Source organism: Eucyclogobius newberryi, unplaced genomic scaffold, assembly GCF_026437365.1.
Source record: "Eucyclogobius newberryi isolate DKJ021-1_F unplaced genomic scaffold, fEucNew1.0.hap1 SCAF_3, whole genome shotgun sequence".
Taxonomy (NCBI): domain Eukaryota; kingdom Metazoa; phylum Chordata; class Actinopteri; order Gobiiformes; family Gobiidae; genus Eucyclogobius; species Eucyclogobius newberryi.
Window position 1 is genome coordinate 37693381 of NW_027315945.1, and position 22594 is coordinate 37715974.

The 22594-nt window shown below is 43.2% G+C and overlaps 3 protein-coding genes across 3 annotated transcripts in view; all 3 read left to right on the top strand.

Moving 5' to 3' along the window:
* The first annotated feature begins 511 nt into the window (after positions 1-511).
* On the top strand, positions 512-9721 carry LOC140374484 (uncharacterized). The gene is made up of 5 exons (XM_072461390.1): positions 512-838; positions 1645-1886; positions 6648-6652; positions 6701-6993; positions 8876-9721. The coding sequence occupies exons 1-5, from the start codon at positions 578-580 to the stop codon at positions 9719-9721; spliced, it is 1647 nt and encodes a 548-aa protein (XP_072317491.1). The 5' UTR covers positions 512-577.
* A 1784-nt stretch (positions 9722-11505) lies between these two features.
* LOC140374588 (uncharacterized) overlaps positions 11506-22594 on the top strand; it is a 48810-nt gene continuing 37721 nt past the window's right edge. Inside the window, exons 1-3 of the mRNA XM_072461522.1 lie at positions 11506-11520; positions 12201-12281; positions 12502-12876. Of these exons, the coding sequence (XP_072317623.1) occupies positions 11506-11520; positions 12201-12281; positions 12502-12876 (471 nt within the window). The remainder of the gene's footprint in view (positions 11521-12200; positions 12282-12501; positions 12877-22594) is intronic.
* LOC140374009 (uncharacterized) lies at positions 13433-15029 on the top strand. The gene has a single exon (XM_072460769.1). The coding sequence runs from the start codon at positions 13433-13435 to the stop codon at positions 14474-14476; it is 1044 nt and encodes a 347-aa protein (XP_072316870.1). The 3' UTR covers positions 14477-15029.

A 22594-nucleotide genomic window follows, 5' to 3' on the forward strand; every position in this document is an offset into this window, starting at 1 on the left:
TTTGGTACGTTTTCACCGACATCCGCAGCTTACTTTACTTTTTGTCAAATGGACTTTCACTCTTTTTTCCGGTTACACAGGAAGTTAGCAAAATAAAAATGAAAGCAGAAGAGAAGTTTAAACGCACTGTTGACGGAGAATATGAACAGAACACTCACTATGTTAGCTTGTGTCTTCACTACAGGCAAAAGTAGAATCATTCAGAATCGAGTTCCATGACTTCCGGGGTGATTATTTGTCAGTACAGTTGTGGGTGAAAAATGGATTTGACCAATATTTTTTTTTTTTTTTTACAGATACATATTTTTAGAGTTTTGAAGACTTTTTTCCCACTCGGACGCCAGAGTCACGTGACCCGCGGCGAGGAGAAAGTAGTTGCGGAGTGTCCGAGCAAACATCAAACTGAAGCAGTTTATGAGACTGTAAATGACCTACTGCCATGTTTCCCCCTCACCAAAGGGGGCAGCACTGCGCTAAGACGTGACCGGCCCATGGATCCCGGCCTCCCGGAAGTCAGAGAAAGAATAAGCCTGACGCGTGGTTAGCTCGGAGCTAAAGCTAAAAACACTTTGTTAAAATGTCTAAAGGACAAACACTGAGAGTTTTGGTGAATGCGCGGCTGACTGCGGCTGCGCAAGAGATATTTGTGCTGTTTGAAAGAACGATAGCGGAGTATGAGGAGGAACTGTGTCGCTCCAAACAGGAGAACCAGAGGAAACAGGAACTGCTGGACTCACTGAACCCGAACCAGGGACTGAACCAGGGACTGAACCAGGAGCCTCCTCACATTAAAGAGAAGCAGGGCCTTAAACAGGAGGAGGAGCAGCTCCCGCTGCAGGTGAGTCATGTTCCAGGTGCATTGTGGGCATGAGGACGTTGGACTATAATCCTTGTTTAGTCCGAACGCGCAGACGCCTGTTTAGGGACCGTCTCTAAAGTCCTGTCTGAGAAATTGCGATAAATTATAACAAAAACAATCGAATAATTATAACATTAACTACATTAGTAAATGTTACATTCATTTACAACATCAATTGTAGACAAAGATTCAGCTGTAGTCATCTGGACACTGTTTTTAGAAAAACAAAACGTTTCATTCTCTTGGATTGGTGCCCCGTTTGTTCTTCAACAGACAATAGACAAAAGCACATGCATCGACCGAGTTCAGTTACAGTCGTGCTCTGAAGAGAAAGCTGCGTTCAGACTTGTCCTCGTCCTTGTTGAAGACTTGGGTTTGTCCTGTTCTAGTCCAGGTTTAGTTCCAGGATTAGTCTCAGTTTTGAGTAGTTTTGACTTGTTCCTATTGTACTTGTATACATTACTGCACTTGTTACTCTGCACAATTAATCACAACCTAGGCGTCACTTCTAAACAACTCCCCAAACTCCGGAGGTAGAGGAAGTGCTGGTTCTTCTTCTGTGTCACTCAGATCGTCGCTTTAGAGCCCTCTTGAGGTTATCATGTGAAAATAACAAATAATATCAAATATAAGTCGATCTGGAGTATAAGTCGCACCCGGCCAAAACTATGTAAAAATCCTCAAAATAATACAACCACCTTTTTTCCTTTTCTTGCATCTAATTATTGTTATCAAAAGAGTCACATTTTAAAGCGTTTATTTGTGTCTTTATTCCCCATCTCCAGCTCCCAGAGGCCTTCCATGAGTCCAGTTCTGTCTGTGTGAAGACTGAAGGGTCCTCACTGCTTCAACAAAGACCACCTGAGCACAGAGAGGAGACACAGGGAGAGGACGTCACCACGGAGACACATTTACACTCAGAGGAAGAGCACTTCTCTGACAATGATGAAGACTGGAGAGCTCATTTCAGCTGTTCAGCTGCACAGATAGAGACAGAGGCTGATGGAGACCACTACAACCAAGTCCAGTATCAAGTCCATCTATCGCCCGAATACAAGTGTGACCCAGAGACAAGTGACGCTGTAAACGAAGGAGACGTGTCAGGAACAAGCGCTGAGAGGCAGAAACACCAGTGTTCTGTATGTCAAAAGAGATTCCAGAGTAAACGCGGCTTACAAAGGCACATTAGAGTTCACACAGGAGAGACACCATACAGCTGTTCGACTTGCACAAGGACATTTGACCAAAAGAGTCATCTAGATATTCATGAAAGAACACACTCAGGAGAGAAACCATTCAGCTGTTTGACTTGTCGGAGGACTTTTGCTGTGAAAGATAGTTTAAATCTGCACATGAGAACGCACACAGGTGAAAAACCTTACATCTGTTCAACATGTGGGAAGACATTTTCAATAAAAAGATATTTAGTTCTACATATGAGAACACACACGGGTGAGAAACCTTACAGCTGTCCCTTCTGTAATAAAGGGTTTACCCAAGACAATCATTTGAAAAAGCACATAAGAACGCACACTGGGGAAAGGCCTTACAGCTGTTCCATCTGTAATAAAGGTTTTACCCAAAACATTCATTTGAAAAAACACATGAAAACACATGAGAACAGAATATGACTGACGCTTTTATTGGTTTCCAAAGCGACGCAAAATGCAGATATTAGATATTTTTTACCCGTTTGTGGTTAAAGTTCCTGCACCTTTTTTTTTCTACATAAATCAGGACACACAAATTAGCATTTCTCCTTTGCAGATTAATCCTTGATTGTATGAAATGTCCATATCTAATGTGATGCATTTCCTTCACGATATTGGTCTCGAAACGGATTAAATATACAAAAACTGAAATGATCTCATTCTGGCCTCTTTGACCTGTAAATGGTAAAATAAATGGTCATGTTTATATTGCGCTTTTCTACTTTCAAGTAACTCAAAGCACTTTACATCAAGGAACCCGTCTCCCATTCACACTCGAGGGGCGAGGCCTGAGGCAGCTGAAACTGTACCATCAACCCTCGGGTCAGTGGATCTGACCGCTCTACCAGGATGTTAATGTAAAGACCTTCAGATCAGAAGACGAGCCACTGAGCTACTGCCGCCCCTGTAGCTCAGTGGCAGAAAGAAAGACTTAGAAAATGTACCCATTTAAATGGCAATAGTAATGTCTCTCTATTTATGTGGTTCTCCATAGAGACCAACCAACAATTTTGGAGAAAAAATATACCCCCCTTTTTACTACTATGAAAAAAGAAAATTGAAAATGGAATCCTCTCCCAGACTCAAGTCTAAGTCAAAGGATTGAAACTAAAAAAAATATGTTTTGCCCAGGTTTCTCTCTCTGTTCCAGACTCTTCCGATTTCCATTCCCAACGGGCTGTTTGATGAGTGGAACAAAACAATCTCAAGAGTGATATGGCGAGAAACCCGTCTCCGATTTGAAACTTCACAATTATAAAAAGAAAAAGGAGGCAGGGTTTACCTTCTTTGAAAAATGACTTTATTTCAGCTCAAATCAGAGCGTTGCTGGTGTGATCCAGAATATGAAGCTCAATGGTCTCATGTTGAGAGTAATGTTGTGCTGGGGGTTCCTGTGCAGGCCTGACTGGCAGATGACAGACGCTTGAGTCATGTGAGGAAGTTAAGAATCCCTGGGTAAAATCTGTGCTTACAACATGGAAGGAGCTGATCAAAGCATACAAACTAAACAAAGATGTTAAAATCTTAAACTGGTCGGTTTATGATCACAATGTGACACCTACAGCACAAACTCAAGATTTAAAGTCTGGACAACAAACGGTATAAATGTCTTTTACCAGATTGTAAAGGAGAATCATCTGAAGAGTTTGAGGAGTTGAAAGAATTCTTTGGCTTTTATAGGTATTTACAAATAAGGAGTTCTTATAACCAGGAAATTAAACAGTAATGACCATCATCATCTGACCGAAACGTTCATTGAAGCTTATGAATCTGAACACTTAATATCTAAATGATATAAATGTGTTAATGGACAGTCACTGATGACATGAAAAGGGAAAGTGAGGGTCACTTTGTTCTGGAGGATGAAGAATGGGAAAGTATAAGTACATGTCACTGGAGAACCACAGAATCACATGTTTGGAGGGAATTCTGTTGGAAAACTGTGTCTGGGGAAATGCAGACTGTCGGAGAGGATGTGGCGGCAGGAGGCAGACTGTCGGAGAGGATGTGGCGGCAGGAGGCAGACTGTTGGAGAGGATGTGGCGGCAGGAGGCAGACTGTTGGAGAGGATGTGGCGGCAAGAGGCAGACTGTTGGAGAGGATGTGGCAGCAGGAGGCAGACTGTTGGAGAGGATGTGGCAGCAGGAGGCAGACTGTTGGAGAGGATGTGGCAGAAGGAGGAAGACTGTTGGAGATGATGTGGCAGCAGGAGGCAGACTGTTGGAGAGGATGTGGCAGCAGGAGGAAGACTGTTGGAGAGGATGTGGTGGCTGGAGGCAGACTGTTGGAGAGGATGTGGCAGCAGGAGGCAGACTGTTGGAGTGGATGTGGCGGCAGGAGGCAGACTTTTGGAGAGGATGTGGCAGCAGGAGGCAGACTGTTGGAGATGATGTGGCAGCAGGAGGCAGACTGTTGGAGAGGATGTGGCAGCAGGAGGAAGACTGTTGGAGAGGATGTGGTGGCTGGAGGCAGACTGTTGGAGAGGATGTGGCAGCAGGAGGCAGACTGTTGGAGTGGATGTGGCGGCAGGAGGCAGACTGTTGGAGAGGATGTGGCGGCAGGAGGCAGACTGTTGGAGATGATGTGGCGGCAGGAGGAAGACTGTTGGAGAGGATGTGGCAGCAGGAGGCAGACTGTTGGAGATGATGTGGCAGCAGGAGGCAGACTGTTGGAGATGATGTGGCAGCAGGAGGCAGACTGTTGGAGAGGATGTGGCAGCAGGAGGAAGACTGTTGGAGAGGATGTGGTGGCTGGAGGCAGACTGTTGGAGAGGATGTGGCAGCAGGAGGCAGACTGTTGGAGTGGATGTGGCGGCAGGAGGCAGACTGTTGGAGAGGATGTGGCAGCAGGAGGCAGACTGTTGGAGAGGATGTGGCAGCAGGAGGCAGACTGTTGGAGAGGATGTGGCAGCAGGAGGCAGACTGTTGGAGAGGATGTGGCGGCAGGAGGAAGACTGTTGGAGAGGATGTGGTGGCTGGAGGCAGACTGTTGGAGAGGATGTGGCGGCAGGAGGAAGACTGTTGGAGAGGATGTGGTGGCTGGAGGCAGACTGTTGGAGAGGATGTGGCGGCAGGAGGAAGACTGTTGGAGAGGATGTGGTGGCTGGAGGCAGACTGTTGGAGAGGATGTGGCAGCAGGAGGAAGACTGTTGGAGAGGATGTGGTGGCTGGAGGCAGACTGTTGGAGAGGATGTGGCGGCAGGAGGAAGACTGTTGGAGAGGATGTGGTGGCTGGAGGCAGACTGTTGGAGAGGATGTGGCAGCAGGAGGCAGACTGTTGGAGAGGATGTGGTGGCTGGAGGCAGACTGTTGGAGAGGATGTGGCGGCAGGAGGAAGACTGTTGGAGAGGATGTGGTGGCTGGAGGAAGACTGTTGGAGAGGATGTGGCGGCAGGAGGAAGACTGTTGGAGAGGATGTGGCTATGATTATACTGGACATTCGCAAAATGGAAAATATTACATTTAAATTTAATTTCTTTGAGTTTCGTACTATGTTATCTCTCTTCTTTTTTATGTCTACTGATTTTGGTCTATTCTCTCTCCCGTGTTATAAATTTGGAATAAATAAACGGGACACGTATATGGGAAACCAAGGCAAAAGGCCTTACAGTTGTTCCATCTGTAATTATTATTCAATAAGGAGATTGTGTGTTCGATTCCCAGGCCAGGACAACATCTCATGATCTCTGGCTGGAGTTTGCTTGTTCTCCCCGTGTTATCGTGGGTTTGCTCTGGGTTCTGACCGTCCAAAGACATGCATGTGTTAAACTGTAAAATAAAAGCCCAAATGTTTGTCTGTGTCTCTGTGTGAAGCCTGCGACGAGCCCCTGTCCAGGACGAACCCGCCTAAGGCCCAAAGTCACTGGGACAGGCTTCAGTCACCTGCGACTTCGAACAGGAACAAGCAGAAGATTTAACATAAATCTCATCTCAGTGTTTAGAGGAGGAACGTCACCCAAATATTTACAGATGGATCTAAAGACCCAGTGGTCATAATGTGGGCTTTGGCTTTTAGATCTCCACCTGGTACATCTCAATGGGCCATTGTGAGGATTGTAAAGCATAATGAAGGCTGCTGGAGCCTTGTGGTGTGCCTGAGGCTGGTGCCTGTTCTGTTGCAGTTCCCAGCACACAAAGCAGAGAAGAACTAAGTTCAGAGGACTTAAAACTGAGCTTGAAACTGTTATTAAAACAATATTAGGGCATGAAGCTTCACCAAAACACAGGGCCATTTTAGTAATTATTTTTTGGAGAGAAGTTTGTGTATTTTATACAATCTAGAAAGTGCAGCTAATCATAAGTGTTATCTGTGTTTTGGTCACGTGACCAGTGGAGGGCGGCGGTTTCCATGAAAGTTTTACTGAACCAGAGAAAAATCTACTTTAGATTTGGGCTTTGTTGTTGTGACACGTCTTCACCTTAAAATCTTATTTTGTTATGACCTGCAGTACTTGATATTTGGAGAGGGGGCAGCAACACGCCGCCAGGGGTCTGAGTCTGCCGGAAACTACGTAGAAGAAGAAAACGACCAATCGCGTTCAACAAAGCGCCAGCCGTGTCCGGTCTGCCAACAACAAGACGCGGTTAGCTCTGAAGCTAAAGCTAAAAACACTTTGTTAAAATGTCTAAAGGACAAACACTGAGAGTTTTGGTGAATGCGCGGCTGACTGCGGCTGCGCAAGAGATATTTGTGCTGTTTGAAAGAACGATAGCGGAGTATGAGGAGGAACTGTGTCGCTCCAAACAGGAGAACCAGAGGAAACAGGAACTGCTGGACTCACTGAACCCGAACCAGGGACTGAACCAGGGACTGAACCAGGGACTGAACCAGGGACTGAACCAGGGACTGAACCTGGGACTGAACCTGGGACTGAACCTGGGACTGAACCAGGTCAAACTGGAGGAGGAGCAGCTCCCGCTGCAGGTGAGTTATATTCATAAACTAATTGAATTGCTTTGGATCTATCGACATTGTTGGTGTCACTAAATTTACTGAAAATTCATAAACACATTATTATCGAATAATAACTTTCATTTGGTGGTATAAATACATCGAAAATGGTAATTATTCTCTGCACTGAAGCACAACATTAGCTTAAAAGAAAGTTAGCTGCAGTCTAAAGCTCATAAACAAAATAGATTGTGAAAGACAAAGCGCCACAGGAAGTCCTCATTTCTAGTTTTAAAGTCACAATTTTGAGTTTTATGCTTTAAAGGAGCAGGCTGCATTATTGACAAAGAGAAATACTTTAGAAATGACTTTGCAACTAACGATTAGTGCATTTACATGTTCACCTGGAATCACATGGAGGAAACACATTTAAGGGATTTAAATCAAGAACGGTGGTTGAAGTGGTAACGTTTACTGAGCAACCGCTTTTAGGCTGTTACTATGATTATTGAACAGTTTAGCCGTCTTGTTTTTAAGCCTCCGGAGAGTCAGAAACCCTTCTTGCATAAAATCTGTTCGCAGGGTGCGGTTGCTCGCTGTGATTCAATGTAAATGCTCAAGTAAATGCAGTGTTTTGTAAGGTGCTTAAACAGCAATTAGTAGTCACTGGAACAATTATTATCTGGTGTCAGGAGTTGGCACCAGATGAGTTGGTCCTCCCATTTCTCAGACAGTTTCCGGATCCTCAAAAGAGATGGAGGGGGGTTTCTCTGAATGGTTGTAACGCCATCTCTGTCAACTCTCCTTTATATCCTCACAATGCCGTCATATGTAAGGGAAATATGAGCCATGTACTATCAAAGCACAGACAGGTTACTCAATCTGCAGTTCTCTGCTAACGACTCTGTGAAGGAGGCTCTAGCTTCTCACCAACTACAAGCCCAGAGCCCTTTCACGCTGCAAACGACCAGAAAGTGGCTGCTCAATTGAACTCACAGTATGCACAGGAGCTCCACAGGGCTGTGTACTTTCTCCCCTGCTCTTCTCCCTGTACACGAACTGCTGCACCTCCAGCCACGAATCCGTAAAACTGATCAAGTTTGCGGACGACACCACCCTCATCGCCATGACGACACCACCCTCATCGGTGGCTCATCTCGGACGGGGCTGAGTTCGTCTACAGGAGGGAGGTGGATTGGCTGGTGTCCTGGTGCAGCGGTAACAACCTGGAGTGCAATGCCGAGAAGACAGTGGAGATGATCGTGGACTTCAGGAAAGTCACAGCCCCCGCCTCACCATCACAGACTCCCCCATCTCCACTGTGGATTCCATCACCACCATCACCCGGGACCTCAAGTGGGGGCACACCATCAGCTCCCTCATCATGAAGGCCCAGCAGAGGATGTACTTCCTGCTGCAGCTGAGGAAAGCAAAGCTGACAGCGGAGATGATGGTGCAGTTCTACACGGCCATCATTGAGTCCATCCTCACCTCCTCCATCACTGTGTGGTACACTAGAGCCACAGCCAGGGACAAACAGAGACTACAGCGTATTGTGCGCTCTGCTGAGAAGGTGATTGGCTGCAGAACCTGTACGTCTCCGGGGCTCTGGGACGTGCAGGTCCCAGAGCCCCTGGACATGGACCATTTGAGCCACTCCAGCTGTCTGTATATCCCTCTGAGTCAGGTCTCAGTAAAACAAGAGACTTCTGGGTCAAACTAAAAAGTAAGTGGTTCTTGGAACTCTTTTCTAATCAAAGGTACTTGCAGTGAGTCTTGACTTAATAAAAGTAAAACTTTAATCCAATTCCTCAAAATAATACAACCACCTTTTTCATTTTCTTACACCTGATTATTGTTATCAAAAGAGTCACATTTTAAAGCGTTGATTTATGTCTTTATTCCCCATCTCCAGCTCCCAGAGGCCTTCCATGAGTCCAGTTCTGTCTGTGTGAAGACTGAAGGGTCCTCACTGCTTCAACAAAGACCACCTGAGCACAGAGAGGAGACACAGGGAGAGGACGTCACCACGGAGACACATTTACACTCAGAGGAAGAGCACTTCTCTGACAATGATGAAGACTGGAGAGCTCATTTCAGCTGTTCAGCTGCACAGATAGAGACAGAGGCTGATGGAGACCACTACAACCAAGTCCAGTATCAAGTCCATCTATCGCCCGAATACAAGTGTGACCCAGAGACAAGTGACGCTGTAAACGAAGGAGACGTGTCAGGAACAAGCGCTGAGAGGCAGAAACACCAGTGTTCTGTATGTCAAAAGAGATTCCAGAGTAAACGCGGCTTACAAAGGCACATTAGAGTTCACACAGGAGAGACACCATACAGCTGTTCAACTTGCACAAGGACATTTGACCAAAAGAGTCATCTAGATATTCATGAAAGAACACACTCAGGAGAGAAACCATTCAGCTGTTTGACTTGTCGGAGGACTTTTGCTGTGAAAGATAGTTTAAATCTGCACATGAGAACGCACACAGGTGAAAAACCTTACATCTGTTCAACATGTGGGAAGACATTTTCAATAAAAAGATATTTAGTTCAACATTTTAGAACGCACACGGGTGAGAAACCTTACAGCTGTCCCTTCTGTAATAAAGGGTTTACCCAAAACATTCATTTGAAAAAGCACATAAGAACGCACACTGGGGAAAGGCCTTACAGCTGTTCCATCTGTAATAAAGGTTTTACCCAAAACATTCATTTGAAAAAACACATGAAAACACATGAGAACAGAATATGACTGACGCTTTTATTGGTTTCCAAAGCGACGCAAAATGCAGATATTTGCACGTGACTTTGAAACATAAATGAGCATTTCTCCTCTGCAGATTAATCTTTGATTGTTTATTAATGATAGAAACACGGGTGGAAAAGTAAAAACTCCTCTCACTGTTGGTTTAATGTGTTTTACTACAATGTTACAGATTGACCTTTGGTATTCACGGTAATCGATGTAGTATAATGTCGGTGTAATCCCTCATTCGTCCAGGCGTGTTCCATAGTAGAAAAAGCTTCAGTTGTAGTCATCTGGACTCAGTTTGAAAAAATAGACGTTTCGACTCTCATCCAAGAGTCATTGTCAATAAAAGAATTTAGATCGAGAACTCCGATATTAATACTGTTCTGTGGTAAGACCCGCCCATTGGGAGGAGCCTTCCTGAAGTAGAAAGAGTTGTTTGTTTCAACAGAAACTCTCCCCTTGTATCTACCGAGCTAGCCTATTCAGAATCTTAATGGGCTGTTAAAACCTCTTTGTCTCAGTGAGACCCTGGCTCAACCACCCTGAGTACCTGATTAGCATTTGAATTCCCTGGTCCTTTACCTTTCCAGGGGTTCAGTAACCCATTATAGATGGGTTGTTAAAAAAGAAAGACCTTCTTTAAACAGAAATGGAGGGCTTAGGTTTAATCTTCCTGTTATTTATAATGGGATTCTGAACCCCTGGAAAGGTAAAGGACATTCAGATGCTAATCAGGTACTCAGGGTGGTTGAGCCAGGGTCTCACAAAGACAAAGAGGTTTCTAATAGCCCATTAAGATTCTGAATAGGCTAGCTCGGTAGATACAAGGGGGAGTTTCTGTTGAAACAAACAACTCTTTCTACTTCAGGAAGGCTCCTCCCAATGGGCGGGTCTTACCACAGAACAGTATTAATATCGGAGTTCTCGATCTAAATTCTTTTATTGACAATGACTCTTGGATGAGAGTCGAAACGTCTATTTTTTCAAACTGAGTCCAGATGACTACAACTGAAGCTTTTTCTACGATGTAGTATAATGTACTTTCATGTCTCTGTGGTCATAATTTGAATAATACACACTGTTTGATTATTCCATAATGGGTTTGTTCCTTTCAATGTTGTCTCTTTAACAGTTCAGTAACTTATTAATTCAATTGTAGAAGAGGGGGAGGAGCATCGAGCAGATCCAGGATGCTATAAAGGAAGTGTTTTATTCAGGATTTGATTGAAAGTTCTGATTTTCAGTGGGAAAAAATCTAAGCTGGTGTTTTTTTTTTAACCTGGGGAAACGTGAGGAAGAACTTGAGGCTGGAGATGTTGAGAGATAAAGCTCTTTTAGGTTCCTGGGGGTTGTGTTTGTGAGTCGGAGGAAAGGGAAAGTAAACCTTTTGTCGCAGCGTACGAAGGGGAGACATTGGCATCGAAGAAGGAAGTGACAGGACGGGAAGGAAGACGTCATCAGAAATCGAGACTAGGCCCTTGTGCACTTGATAGGACACTACATGTGACGAGGAGGCGCGGGGCAGTGTTGTGTGAGGCGCGTCAGGAGGAGGAGGTGTACACAGAGCTGCTATAACAGAGAGGGGCTCAAACATCCGGGGCTCAAGGACTTTACTTTGGACACATTCTGAGCTGTAGCAGAAGAAGTCGTGCGCTTCCTAAAAGACACAGAGGTTCATGACGTGTCCAAAGATGGAGACTTAATTCTACAATGTTATGATTAGTGTCAGTTTGAGCGCTGACTCACACTCCGGAACAGTAGGTGGCGGTAATGCTCCTTTTAACATGGTTGTCAGTGGCGTAAGATAAAAGAAGAAGACAACTACCGGAAGTTATCAATGCAGAGAAGCGAACAGCGGAGCCTCGTGCGGTTAGCTCTGAAGCTAAAGCTAAAAAACACTTTGTTAAAATGTCTAAAGGACAAACACTGAGAGTTTTGGTGAATGCGCGGCTGACTGCGGCTGCGCAAGAGATATTTGTGCTGTTTGAAAGAACGATAGCGGAGTATGAGGAGGAACTGTGTCGCTCCAAACAGGAGAACCAGAGGAAACAGGAACTGGACCAGGATCAGCTGCAGGTGAGTTATATTTAAGTTTTCCTGACCAGTTTAGCCAATGCTAGATTCAAATCTCTTTACTGCTACTAAAAGAGCTTAGACGTTTGCATTGGAATCTTAAGGGTATTTAATAAGTTAGTTTTATTCAATAAATTAAATATGTTTTGATGTGAAATCCTAAATAATGCCCAGCATTTAGGAGACAAAATGCGCGTTCGAGTTGAGATCGTCCCGATGATCGAGGACCCAGGATAGTTTAAGTGTCCAATGAAGGCGCAGAACGCGCCTGATGGGAATGTGCACGTTCTCTCTTCCACCGCCTCACGATCATTCACTTCTGTGTTTTATAAATCATCCAAAGCTTTTTGCCACTACCGTAAGTTTATGTCTCAACAGCTTTTTTCATGCGGTTTCATTTCCATAGTTTTGTAAACGCCGGATCACTTTAGCACGTGCTCTCGGCCTGCGCCCCCAGGTGACTATAGCACCAGGAGACAAAGCACGGGTGTGAATATAAACATGGCTCTTTGAGTTTGAAGCTGTTGTCATGGAGATGAGTGCAGATGTGGCTCCTGGAGCAGTGCATGTGAACAGGACTGAGCCGAAAGTGAAGTAAACAGAACTGAATCTAGTTTGCTCTTGGACATATATTTCATACATATAAACGCAGCATTTCTGGATATGTTTTTTGCATTATTTCAATCAACTCTTTTCTCTTTTTACAGGCAGAAGACGGCCACAAATGCCACAGTCGTCAGGCCTCCGGTGTTATTCTGGGAAGAACCAGCCAAGCCTCATGTGCAGTTAGCTCAGCGCTAAAGATACACTTTGTTAAAACGTCTAAAGGACAAACGCTGAGAGTTTTGGTGAATGCGCGGCTGACTGCGGCTGCGCAAGAGATATTTGTGCTGTTTGAAAGAACGATAGCGGAGTATGAGGAGGAACTGTGTCGCTCCAAACAGGAGAACCAGAGGAAACGGGAACTGCTGGATTCTGTGCTGAGCCCGAGAGTCGTGGGACTGAACCAGGAGATTCCACAGATTAAAGAGGAGCTGGAGGAGCAGAGCATCAAACAGGAGGAGGAGCAGCTCCTGGTGCAGGTGGGCTGTATGTATGTATATATATATATATATATATATATATATATATATATATATATATATATATATATATATATATATATATATATATATATATATATATATATATATATATATATATATATATATATATATATATATATATATATATATATATATATATATATATATATATATATATATTATTGTCCGTCTATGATTTAAATGATCTTCAAACAGTTGTAGTCAAAGGTGATCTACATTTGCTGTGCATTTTGGTGTTTTGGCTGTGCAGTCGAGATGCTTCATTATCATCCGTGATCAGCAATAATGGTTTCATGATCAAAATAGTATAATTACTTTAACTTTTGTCAATATTCTCCAGCTCCCAGAGGCCAGTGCTGTCCGTGTGAAGACAGAAGAGTCCTCACCTGAGCACAGAGAGGAGACACAGGGAGAGGACATCACCACGGAGACACATTCACACAGAGAGAGTGAGAGTGAGACGGAGCACTCCTCTGACACTGACTATGACCTCAGCACAGAGACACATTTACACTCAGAGACTGAGGGAGACATGTCTCCCTCGTCTGACACTGACGATGAAGACTGGAGACCTCCATTCAAGTGTTCCGCTGCACAGATGGAGACCGATTACCACGACAACCAAGTCCAAAGCACCGCTGCTGCAGACTCGGGTCTGTCTGCACCAGAGGCCATTGTTGCTGTGACCAATGGAGACATGTCAGGAACAGCTGAAGGAGACGAGAAAAGGAAATTCCATTGCCCTGTGTGTCAAAAGAGATTCAAGTATAAAAAACGCTTAAAAACTCATGTTAAAGCTCACAAAAGAGATAAACCATTCCGCTGTTCAACCTGTCCAAGGACATTTCTCACAGAGAATGATCTACATCAGCACGCACTGCTGCACACAATAGAGGAACCCTTCAGTTGTCCAACGTGTAAGAAGAGTCTTCGTTCAAGGTCCATGGTGGTGGAGCATATGAGATCACACACAGGTGAAAGACCTTTCAGATGTTCCATCTGTAAGAAGTCATATCCCTATAAAGGGGGTCTAGCGGCACATAAAAAAACACACACTGAGGAAAAGCCTTTCAGGTGCTCAACATGTCAAAAGTCATTCGCCCTAAAGAGTTATTTAGATGCACACATGAGAACACACACAGAAGAGAGACCTTTCAGATGTTCCATGTGTAATAAAACCTTTATAAAAAGGTCTAAACTGGACACGCATATGAGAAATCACACGGGCGAAAGGCCTTACAGCTGTTCAGCCTGTAATAAAAAGTATGCACACAAAAATCACTTGACTAGACACATGGAGACACACACACGTGACAAAAGGCACAGAAAGTCAACACCAAAGAAAAGCTCAGTCGCGAAGAGCAAACACAAACAGGCAAGCGCACAGGGGAAAGCTTTCAGCTGTTCAACGTGCAAGAAGGCGTTTCTCTCCAAGACTGCTCTAGAGATACACATGAGGGTACACACAGGGGAAAAACCTTACAGTTGTTCAATTTGCAGTAAAAGGTTCTCACAAAAAAGTAATCTGAATTCACACATGAGAAATCACAGTCCGGATTTGAAACTTTTCTCCTGAATCAGGGGAAAAACCGGTCGAATCTACAGTATTTTTCAAATCGTGAATTTTTAAACAGAAGTAAATGTAAACACAAGTATTTCTCATCTCCAGCTTCACCTTTTGATTGTATTTTAATGATGTTGTTTAAGTGTTAAAGTGTCGTCTCGATGCACATTCTGTAGAATAACACTCCAAACACTTCCAATCGCGCTCCAACTGTTCTGACCATCTCGTTTCAGTGTTATTAACGTGTCGTACTCACATGTTACTTCCCGAGGGACAGATTTGTCTAAATATGACAGATTAGAGCTGAGGTCAATCCATTAAGAACTTCTAGAGTGGTTGATGATGGAGTGATTTAATAACACAGTTTACATAATGCTCATGGTCTGTGTTCTTATGTTGTCTCTCAAACAGATCAATTGTATTCTTTATTTTATTACATTGACCCACTATGTTGTGTGTCTTTTACCTGTGGAGGATTTATTCTGACAAAATGAAGTTACGTCATTGAAATTGATGGAGAAATATCAACAATTATGAATGAATTAAATGTGTTGCACCCTTGAAATCAGAGCAGTATTACAAGTTTCAAACCGGCATTTTTCTAATTTGCCGTGATCTTGTTTTTAGAACTTGAATTTGACATTTTACTTTTAGAAAATAAAAGGCTTTTTAACCTAATGAACTGTTTGTCTCCTGGTTTTGTGGAGTTCCAGTACAACAAAGATGCAGCTACGACCGTTTGTGGATTTGTGACGCTAAAGCAGGGAAGGGCCATATTCCAGTCTCGTGAAGTGGTGGAGGGCCCGACTGTGTTAAATGGTGTTACAAATTCATATAATTATAAGCACTTTTTTGTAAATTATAGACTATTGAATCGATTATACCATTTATTTCATGTAACCTCTGATAAGAACACAAGTGCAGACACATGTTACACAGCTAAGACAACTAAAATCTACTGAAACAATTGCCCAGGTCTGCGCTAAAGGCTGGTTTACCTAAAGTGTCCCTGAGGCCACGCCCCTGTGTCCTGGTCTGTGGGCGTCATGGCGGCTGTAGTACATGGAGTGTGATAAAGAGGGTTTTTCACTGCCAATTTTCTGCACAAGAACTGAACTGATTCAGACTTTTTTTTTCCCATTTTGGTGATTAAAATGCTTGATTAGACTGATTAGTTTGTGTGACATGAATGAAACAGGTGAGTGGCTGTGTCCATAGCGTGGCAAAAACTCACGCTCGTTTTCATAATTCAGTGAAATGTGGTTCTGATGGAGCCGGTGGAGTCTGAATGACCAGGACTTAGAAACGACCATCAATTTAAGACCTTTAAAGGTCCCATAACCGCAGTGTTTAGCTTTATTACAGACTATCTCCTTTCCTCCAATCTCCAAACTGACGGGGGGTGGGGCAAGACCGCGTCATACCCACAGGCACGCGTCATCATCCCCCCTCACCCTCCCCCTCCCGCCTCCCGCCCCCTTCCCCCCGGCTCCGCGCAGCTCGTGTCTCCCATTCAAGCCCCGGAGTTTTTCTGCTTCGATTTACGAGGAAACACGGCTCAAAGAGGCCCAAAACGTCATTAATGATATCGCACTCTTTACCATAATCACAATGGTGAAGGTTTATGTGGCAGTTGATGCAGCAAACGGGAAAATAAACGGAGAGAAGTTCTATCTGATACCGAAAAACCAGGAAATAAGAGCGCGATGGACATATGACTTTCATATATATATATATATATATATATATAGATAGATAGATAGATAGATAGTTAGATAGATAGATAGATATAGATATAGATATATAGATATATCTGTTCTGCACATGCTGTAGAATAAACACCGGATTTATTTAGTCTCAAAGTAGTGTTGATGTGAAGTTCTATCGTTTCTCACTCAGTCGCGCGGCAGGAGCGGCGCAGCGCGGAGCAGACAGCTGTGGGGCCCACGTCACGGGTGGGCGGGGCACACACGCGCTCTGAGACTACATCACGGGTGGGCGGGGGAGCCAGATCGCTCTTCACAAGGGTGGGGGCGAATATCAAACCAAGCCGTTTGCATTTCCGGGTTGGTGAGGGGGTCCAAGGTCTGGGTGATATTTCTTAACTATTATGTTAAGGGTGTTGCACAACTCTTATTATTATCAATTATACACTTAGGATAGACTACGAAACGTGAAAAAAGCATGTTATGGCACCTTTAATTAACCAAGTCTGTGGCTCTGTCTTCACATTTCTTCCGTTTGAGAATCACAGCTCAGTGGCAGAGTGGTCGGCGGTAGAATGGGAAGATAAAACACAAGATTCTCTGTTTTGCTTTAGTTTAAAACATGCTAAACTAAAGACCCCAAAAAGCAATAACTCTAAAATAAATATAAATGAGATAATAATGTTTTCCTCTCCAGAAAGAGCCCATCACCTCATTGTGTCTGATACCTGCCCTCAGCCCTGGAACACAGGTCACAGGTCACAGGGCGGAGCCAGCGTTCTGATTGGCTGATGCAGGAAGCGTCTCCACACAGAAACAGTCTCAAAATGGTGGCCCCAAGATGAAGGGCCTTTTCAGCAAGAGGCTTCAACAAACAAGCGCAATACGTTACTGTAAATGTGTTCTTTTTCCAATATTGTTTCAAAGATAAAAAAAAAAACAGATACGACAGAACAAGGGAAAAAGATCAACTAAACATCAAAGAAACACAAACACGGCACGTTTAAATTAAAATAATGTTCCAACTGGTTCAGAGTCAGAGTTTTTTCTACATTAATTTTGTCTGCAGACATAGGAGAATTTCTTGAAGGAAATTCATGACTTTGGGTTTGGACATTTTCATCAGATACAACAGAACGTCATCTGCAGCGCGTGAGTGTAATACCTCATTTGTCCAGCAGGGATTTTCCATTGTAGAAAAAGATTCAGTTGTTTCATCTGAACTGTTTTTATGAGAAAATGATACGTTTCGACTCTCATCCGAGTGATTGTGAGGCTAGTGAGGCTAGTTTGATGGAAAACAAAGTTTTTCAAACTTCCTATAAGTGATCTGTTCTTCTGTATCTACCTCTGTATCTTCCTGCGTTGCATCAATGAAATTTCCCCATGTGGGACAATAAAGGATTATCTTATCTTATCTTATCTTAAATTCCTGAGTTCCCGGTCTTGATTCGCAGATTGACAATGACCCTCGGATGAGAGTCGAAACAGAGTCCAGATGAAACATCTGAATCTTTTTATACACAATCATCTGCAGCAGCAATTGTATGTCCCGTTGCATCAGTTATAAAACTGTTTTTGATTGTCTCAAAAATTGGGCCATTGGTTCCAAATCTAAAGCAAACAGGAGGAGAGACCAGGCACAGCCCTGTCTGACCCTTCTGTCCAGAGTCAAAGGACCTGTCTGATGACCATTGATTTTAATTCTTGATGTTGGACCATCATAAAGGGCCTCAATATATTTTATAGTTAAATCGTTGATTTGAAATTTGAAATAAGTTCAGCTACAGAATCAAAATCCTTCTTAGCGTCTTCTTATTACATCTTTGTTTAGTTGTTTTTACATTTGTCTCATTCTGTGTAAAGATGATCTTATGTCGTCTTGTGTTTGTCGTTTGCTCATGAATCCTGTCTGATCATTTTTTTCTTTTCATTTTCTTTTGGACATAATTGAGGTGATTAGATAGTCCACGTTCAGAATAGAAACAGGTCTGTGTGAGGCACAGTCCAGTCGCTCCTTCACTTCTTTAGGTCTCAGGGACATGACGGCCTCTTTCACACGAGGAGGTGTGTCTCTGAGGTGTGTCTTTAGAGCTTTATACCGCTCTGAGGTGTGTCTTTAGAGCTTTATACCACTCTGAGGTGTGTCTTTAGAGCTTTATACTCTCTGAGATGTGTCTTTAGAGCTTTATACCACTCTGAGGTGTGTCTTTAGAGCTTTATACACTCTGAGGTGTGTCTTTAGAGCTTTATACCACTCTGAGGTGTGTCTTTAGAGCTTTATACCGCTCTGAGGTGCGTCTTTAGAGCTTTATACCGCTCTGAGGTGTGTCTTTAGAGCTTTATAACACTCTGAGGTGTGTCTTTAGAGCTTTATACTGCTCTGAGGTGTGTCTTTAGAGCTTTATACTGCTCTGAGGTGTGTCTTTAGAGCTTTATACTGCTCTGAGGTGTGTCTTTAGAGCTTTATATACTCTGAGATGTGTCTTTAGAGCTTTATACACTCTGAGGTGTGTCTTTAGAGCTTTATACTACTCTGAGGTGTGTCTTTAGAGCTTTATACACCCTGAGGTGTGTCTTTAGAGCTTTATACACTCTGAGGTGTGTCTTTAGAGCTTTATACACTCTGAGGTGTGTCTTTAGAGCTTTAAACTACTCTGAGGTGTGTCTTTAGAGCTTTATACACTCTGAGGTGTGTCTTTAGAGCTTTATACTACTCTGAGGTGTGTCTTTAGAGCTTTATACCACTCTGAGGTGTGTCTTTAGAGCCTTATACTACTCTGAGGTTTGTCTTTAGAGCTTTATACCACTCTGAGGTGTGTCTTTAGAGCCTTATACTGCTCTGAGGTATGTCTTTAGAGCTTTATACTGCTCTGAGATGTGTCTTTAGAGCTTTATACCACTCTGAGGTTTGACTTTAGAGCTTTATACCGCTCTGAGGTGTGTCTTTAGAGCTTTATACCACTCTGAGGTGTGTCTTTAGAGCTTTATACCACTCTGAGGTGTGTCTTTAGAGCTTTATACACTCTGAGGTGTGTCTTTAGAGCTTTATACCCTCTGAGGTGTGTCTTTAGAGCTTTATACCACTCTAAGGTGTGTCTTTAGAGCTTTATACCACTCTGAGATGTGTCTTTAGAGCTTTATACTGCTCTGAGGTGTGTCTTTAGAGCTTTATACCACTCTGAGGTGTGTCTTTAGAGCTTTATACACTCTGAGGTGTGTCTTTAGAGCTTTATACCACTCTGAGGTGTGTCTTTAGAGCTTTATACTGCTCTGAGGTGTGTCTTTAGAGCTTTATACCGCTCTGAGGTGTGTCTTTAGAGCTTTATAGACTCTGAGGTGTGTCTTTAGAGCTTTATACCGCTCTGAGGTGCGTCTTTAGAGCTTTATACCGCTCTGAGGTGTGTCTTTAGAGCTTTATACCACTCTGAGGTGTGTCTTTAGAGCTTTATACACTCTGAGGTGTGTCTTTAGAGCTTTATACCCTCTGAGGTGTGTCTTTAGAGCTTTATACCACTCTAAGGTGTGTCTTTAGAGCTTTATACCACTCTGAGATGTGTCTTTAGAGCTTTATACTGCTCTGAGGTGTGTCTTTAGAGCTTTATACCACTCTGAGGTGTGTCTTTAGAGCTTTATACACTCTGAGGTGTGTCTTTAGAGCTTTATACACTCTGAGGTTTGTCTTTAGAGCTTTATACCGCTCTGAGGTGTGTCTTTAGAGCTTTATACTGCTCTGAGGTGTGTCTTTAGAGCTTTATACACTCTGAGGTGTGTCTTTAGAGCTTTATACCACTCTGAGGTGCGTCTTTAGAGCATTATACCGCTCTGAGGTGCGTCTTTAGAGCTTTATACCACTCTGAGGTGTGTCTTTAGAGCTTCATACACTCTGAGGTGCGTCTTTAGAGCTTTATACACTCTGAGGTGTCTTTAGAGCTTTATACACTCTGAGGTTTGTCTTTAGAGCTTTATACCGCTCTGAGGTGTGTCTTTAGAGCTTTATACTGCTCTGAGGTGTGTCTTTAGAGCTTTATACCACACTGAGGTGTGTCTTTACAGCGTTATACACTCTGAGGTGTGTCTTTAGAGCTTTATACAACTCTGAGGTGCGTCTTTAGAGCTTTATACCGCTTTGAGGTGTGTCTTTAGAGCTTTATACACTCTGAGGTGTGTCTTTAGAGCTTTATACCGCTCTGAGGTGTGTCTTTAGAGCTTTATACACTCTGAGGTTTGTCTTTAGAGCTTTATACCACTCTGAGATGCGTCTTTAGAGCTTTATACCGCTCTGAGGTGCGTCTTTAGAGCTTTATATCACTCTGAGGTGTGTCTTTAGAGCTTTATACACTCTGAGGTGTGTCTTTAGAGCTTTATACCGCTATGAGGTGTGTCTTTAGAGCTTTATACCACTCTGAGGTGTGTCTTTAGAGCTTTATACACTCTGAGGTGTGTCTTTAGAGCTTTATACCACTCTGAGGTGTGTCTTTAGAGCTTTATACACTCTGAGGTGTGTCTTTAGAGCTTTATACCGCTCTGAGGTGTGTCTTTAGAGCTTTATACCGCTATGAGGTGTGTCTTTAGAGCTGTATACCACTCTGAGGTGTGTCTTTAGAGCTTTATACCACATTGAGGTGTGTCTTTAGAGCTTTATACCAATCTGAGGTGTGTCTTTAGAGTCTTATACACTCTGAGGTGTGTCTTTAGAGCTTTATACACTCTGAGGTGTGTCTTTAGAGCTTTATATACTCTGAGGTGTGTCTTTAGAGCTTTATACCAATCTGAGGTGTGTCTTTAGAGCTTTATACACTCTGAGGTGTGTCTTTAGAGCTTTATATACTCTGAGGTGTGTCTTTAGAGCTTTATACCACTCTGAGGTGTGTCTTTAGAGCTTTATACCGCTATGAGGTGTGTCTTTAGAGCTTTATACCACTCTGAGGTGTGTCTTTAGAGCTTTATACACTCTGAGGTGTGTCTTTAGAGCTTTATACCACTCTGAGGTGTGTCTTTAGAGCTTTATACACTCTGAGGTGTGTCTTTAGAGCTTTATACCGCTCTGAGGTGTGTCTTTAGAGCTTTATACCGCTATGAGGTGTGTCTTTAGAGCTGTATACCACTCTGAGGTGTGTCTTTAGAGCTTTATACCACATTGAGGTGTGTCTTTAGAACTTTATACCACTCTGAGGTGTGTCTTTAGAGTCTTATACACTCTGAGGTGTGTCTTTAGAGCTTTATACACTCTGAGGTGTGTCTTTAGAGCTTTATATACTCTGAGGTGTGTCTTTAGAGCTTTATACCAATCTGAGGTGTGTCTTTAGAGCTTTATACACTCTGAGGTGTGTCTTTAGAGCTTTATATACTCTGAGGTGTGTCTTTAGAGCTTTATACCACTCTGAGGTGTGTCTTTAGAGCTTTATACCACTCTGAGGTGTGTCTTTAGAGCTTTATACACTCTGAGGTGTGTCTTTAGCGCTTTATACCGCTCTGAGGTGTGTCTTTAGAGCTTTATACTGCTCTGAGGTGTGTCTTTAGATTCTTATACACTCTGAGGTGTGTTTTTAGAGCCTTATACACTCTGAGGTGTGTCTTTAGAGCTTTATAACACTCTGAGGTGTGTCTTTAGAGCTTTATACACTCTGAGGTGTGTCTTTAGAGCTTTATACCGCTCTGTGGTGTGTCTTTAGAGCTTTATACCGCTCTGAGGTGTGTCTTTAGAGCTTTATACACTCTGAGGTGTGTCTTTAGAGCTTTATACACTCTGAGGTGTGTCTTTAGAGCTTTATACCACTCTGAGGTGTGTCTTTAGAGCTTTATACACTCTGAGGTGTGTCTTTAGAGCTTTATACCACACTGAGGTGTGTCTTTAGAGCTTTATACACTCTGAGGTGTGTCTTTAGAGCTTTATAACACACTGAGGTGTGTCTTTAGAGCTTTATACACTCTGAGGTGTGTCTTTAGAGCTTTATACACTCTGAGGTGTGTCTTTAGAGCTTTATACCACACTGAGGTGTGTCTTTAGAGCTTTATACACTCTGAGGTGTGTCTTTAGAGCTTTATATACTCTGAGGTGTGTCTTTAGAGCTTTATACCGCTCTGAGGTGTGTCTTTAGAGCTTTATACTGCTCTGAAGTGTGTCTTTAGAGCTTTATACCACTCTGAGATGCGTCTTTAGAGCTTTATACACTCTGAGGTGCGTCTTTAGAGCTTTATAAACTCTGAGGTGTGTCTTTAGAGCTTTATATCGCTCTGAGGTGCGTCTTTAGAGCTTTATACATTCTGAGGTGCGTCTTTAGAGCTTTATACCGCTCTGAGGTGCGTCTTTAGAGCTTTATACACTCTGAGGTGTGTCTTTAGAGCTTTATACACTCTGAGGTGTGTCTTTAGAGCTTTATACACTCTGAGGTGCATCTTTAGAGCTTTATACACTCTGAGG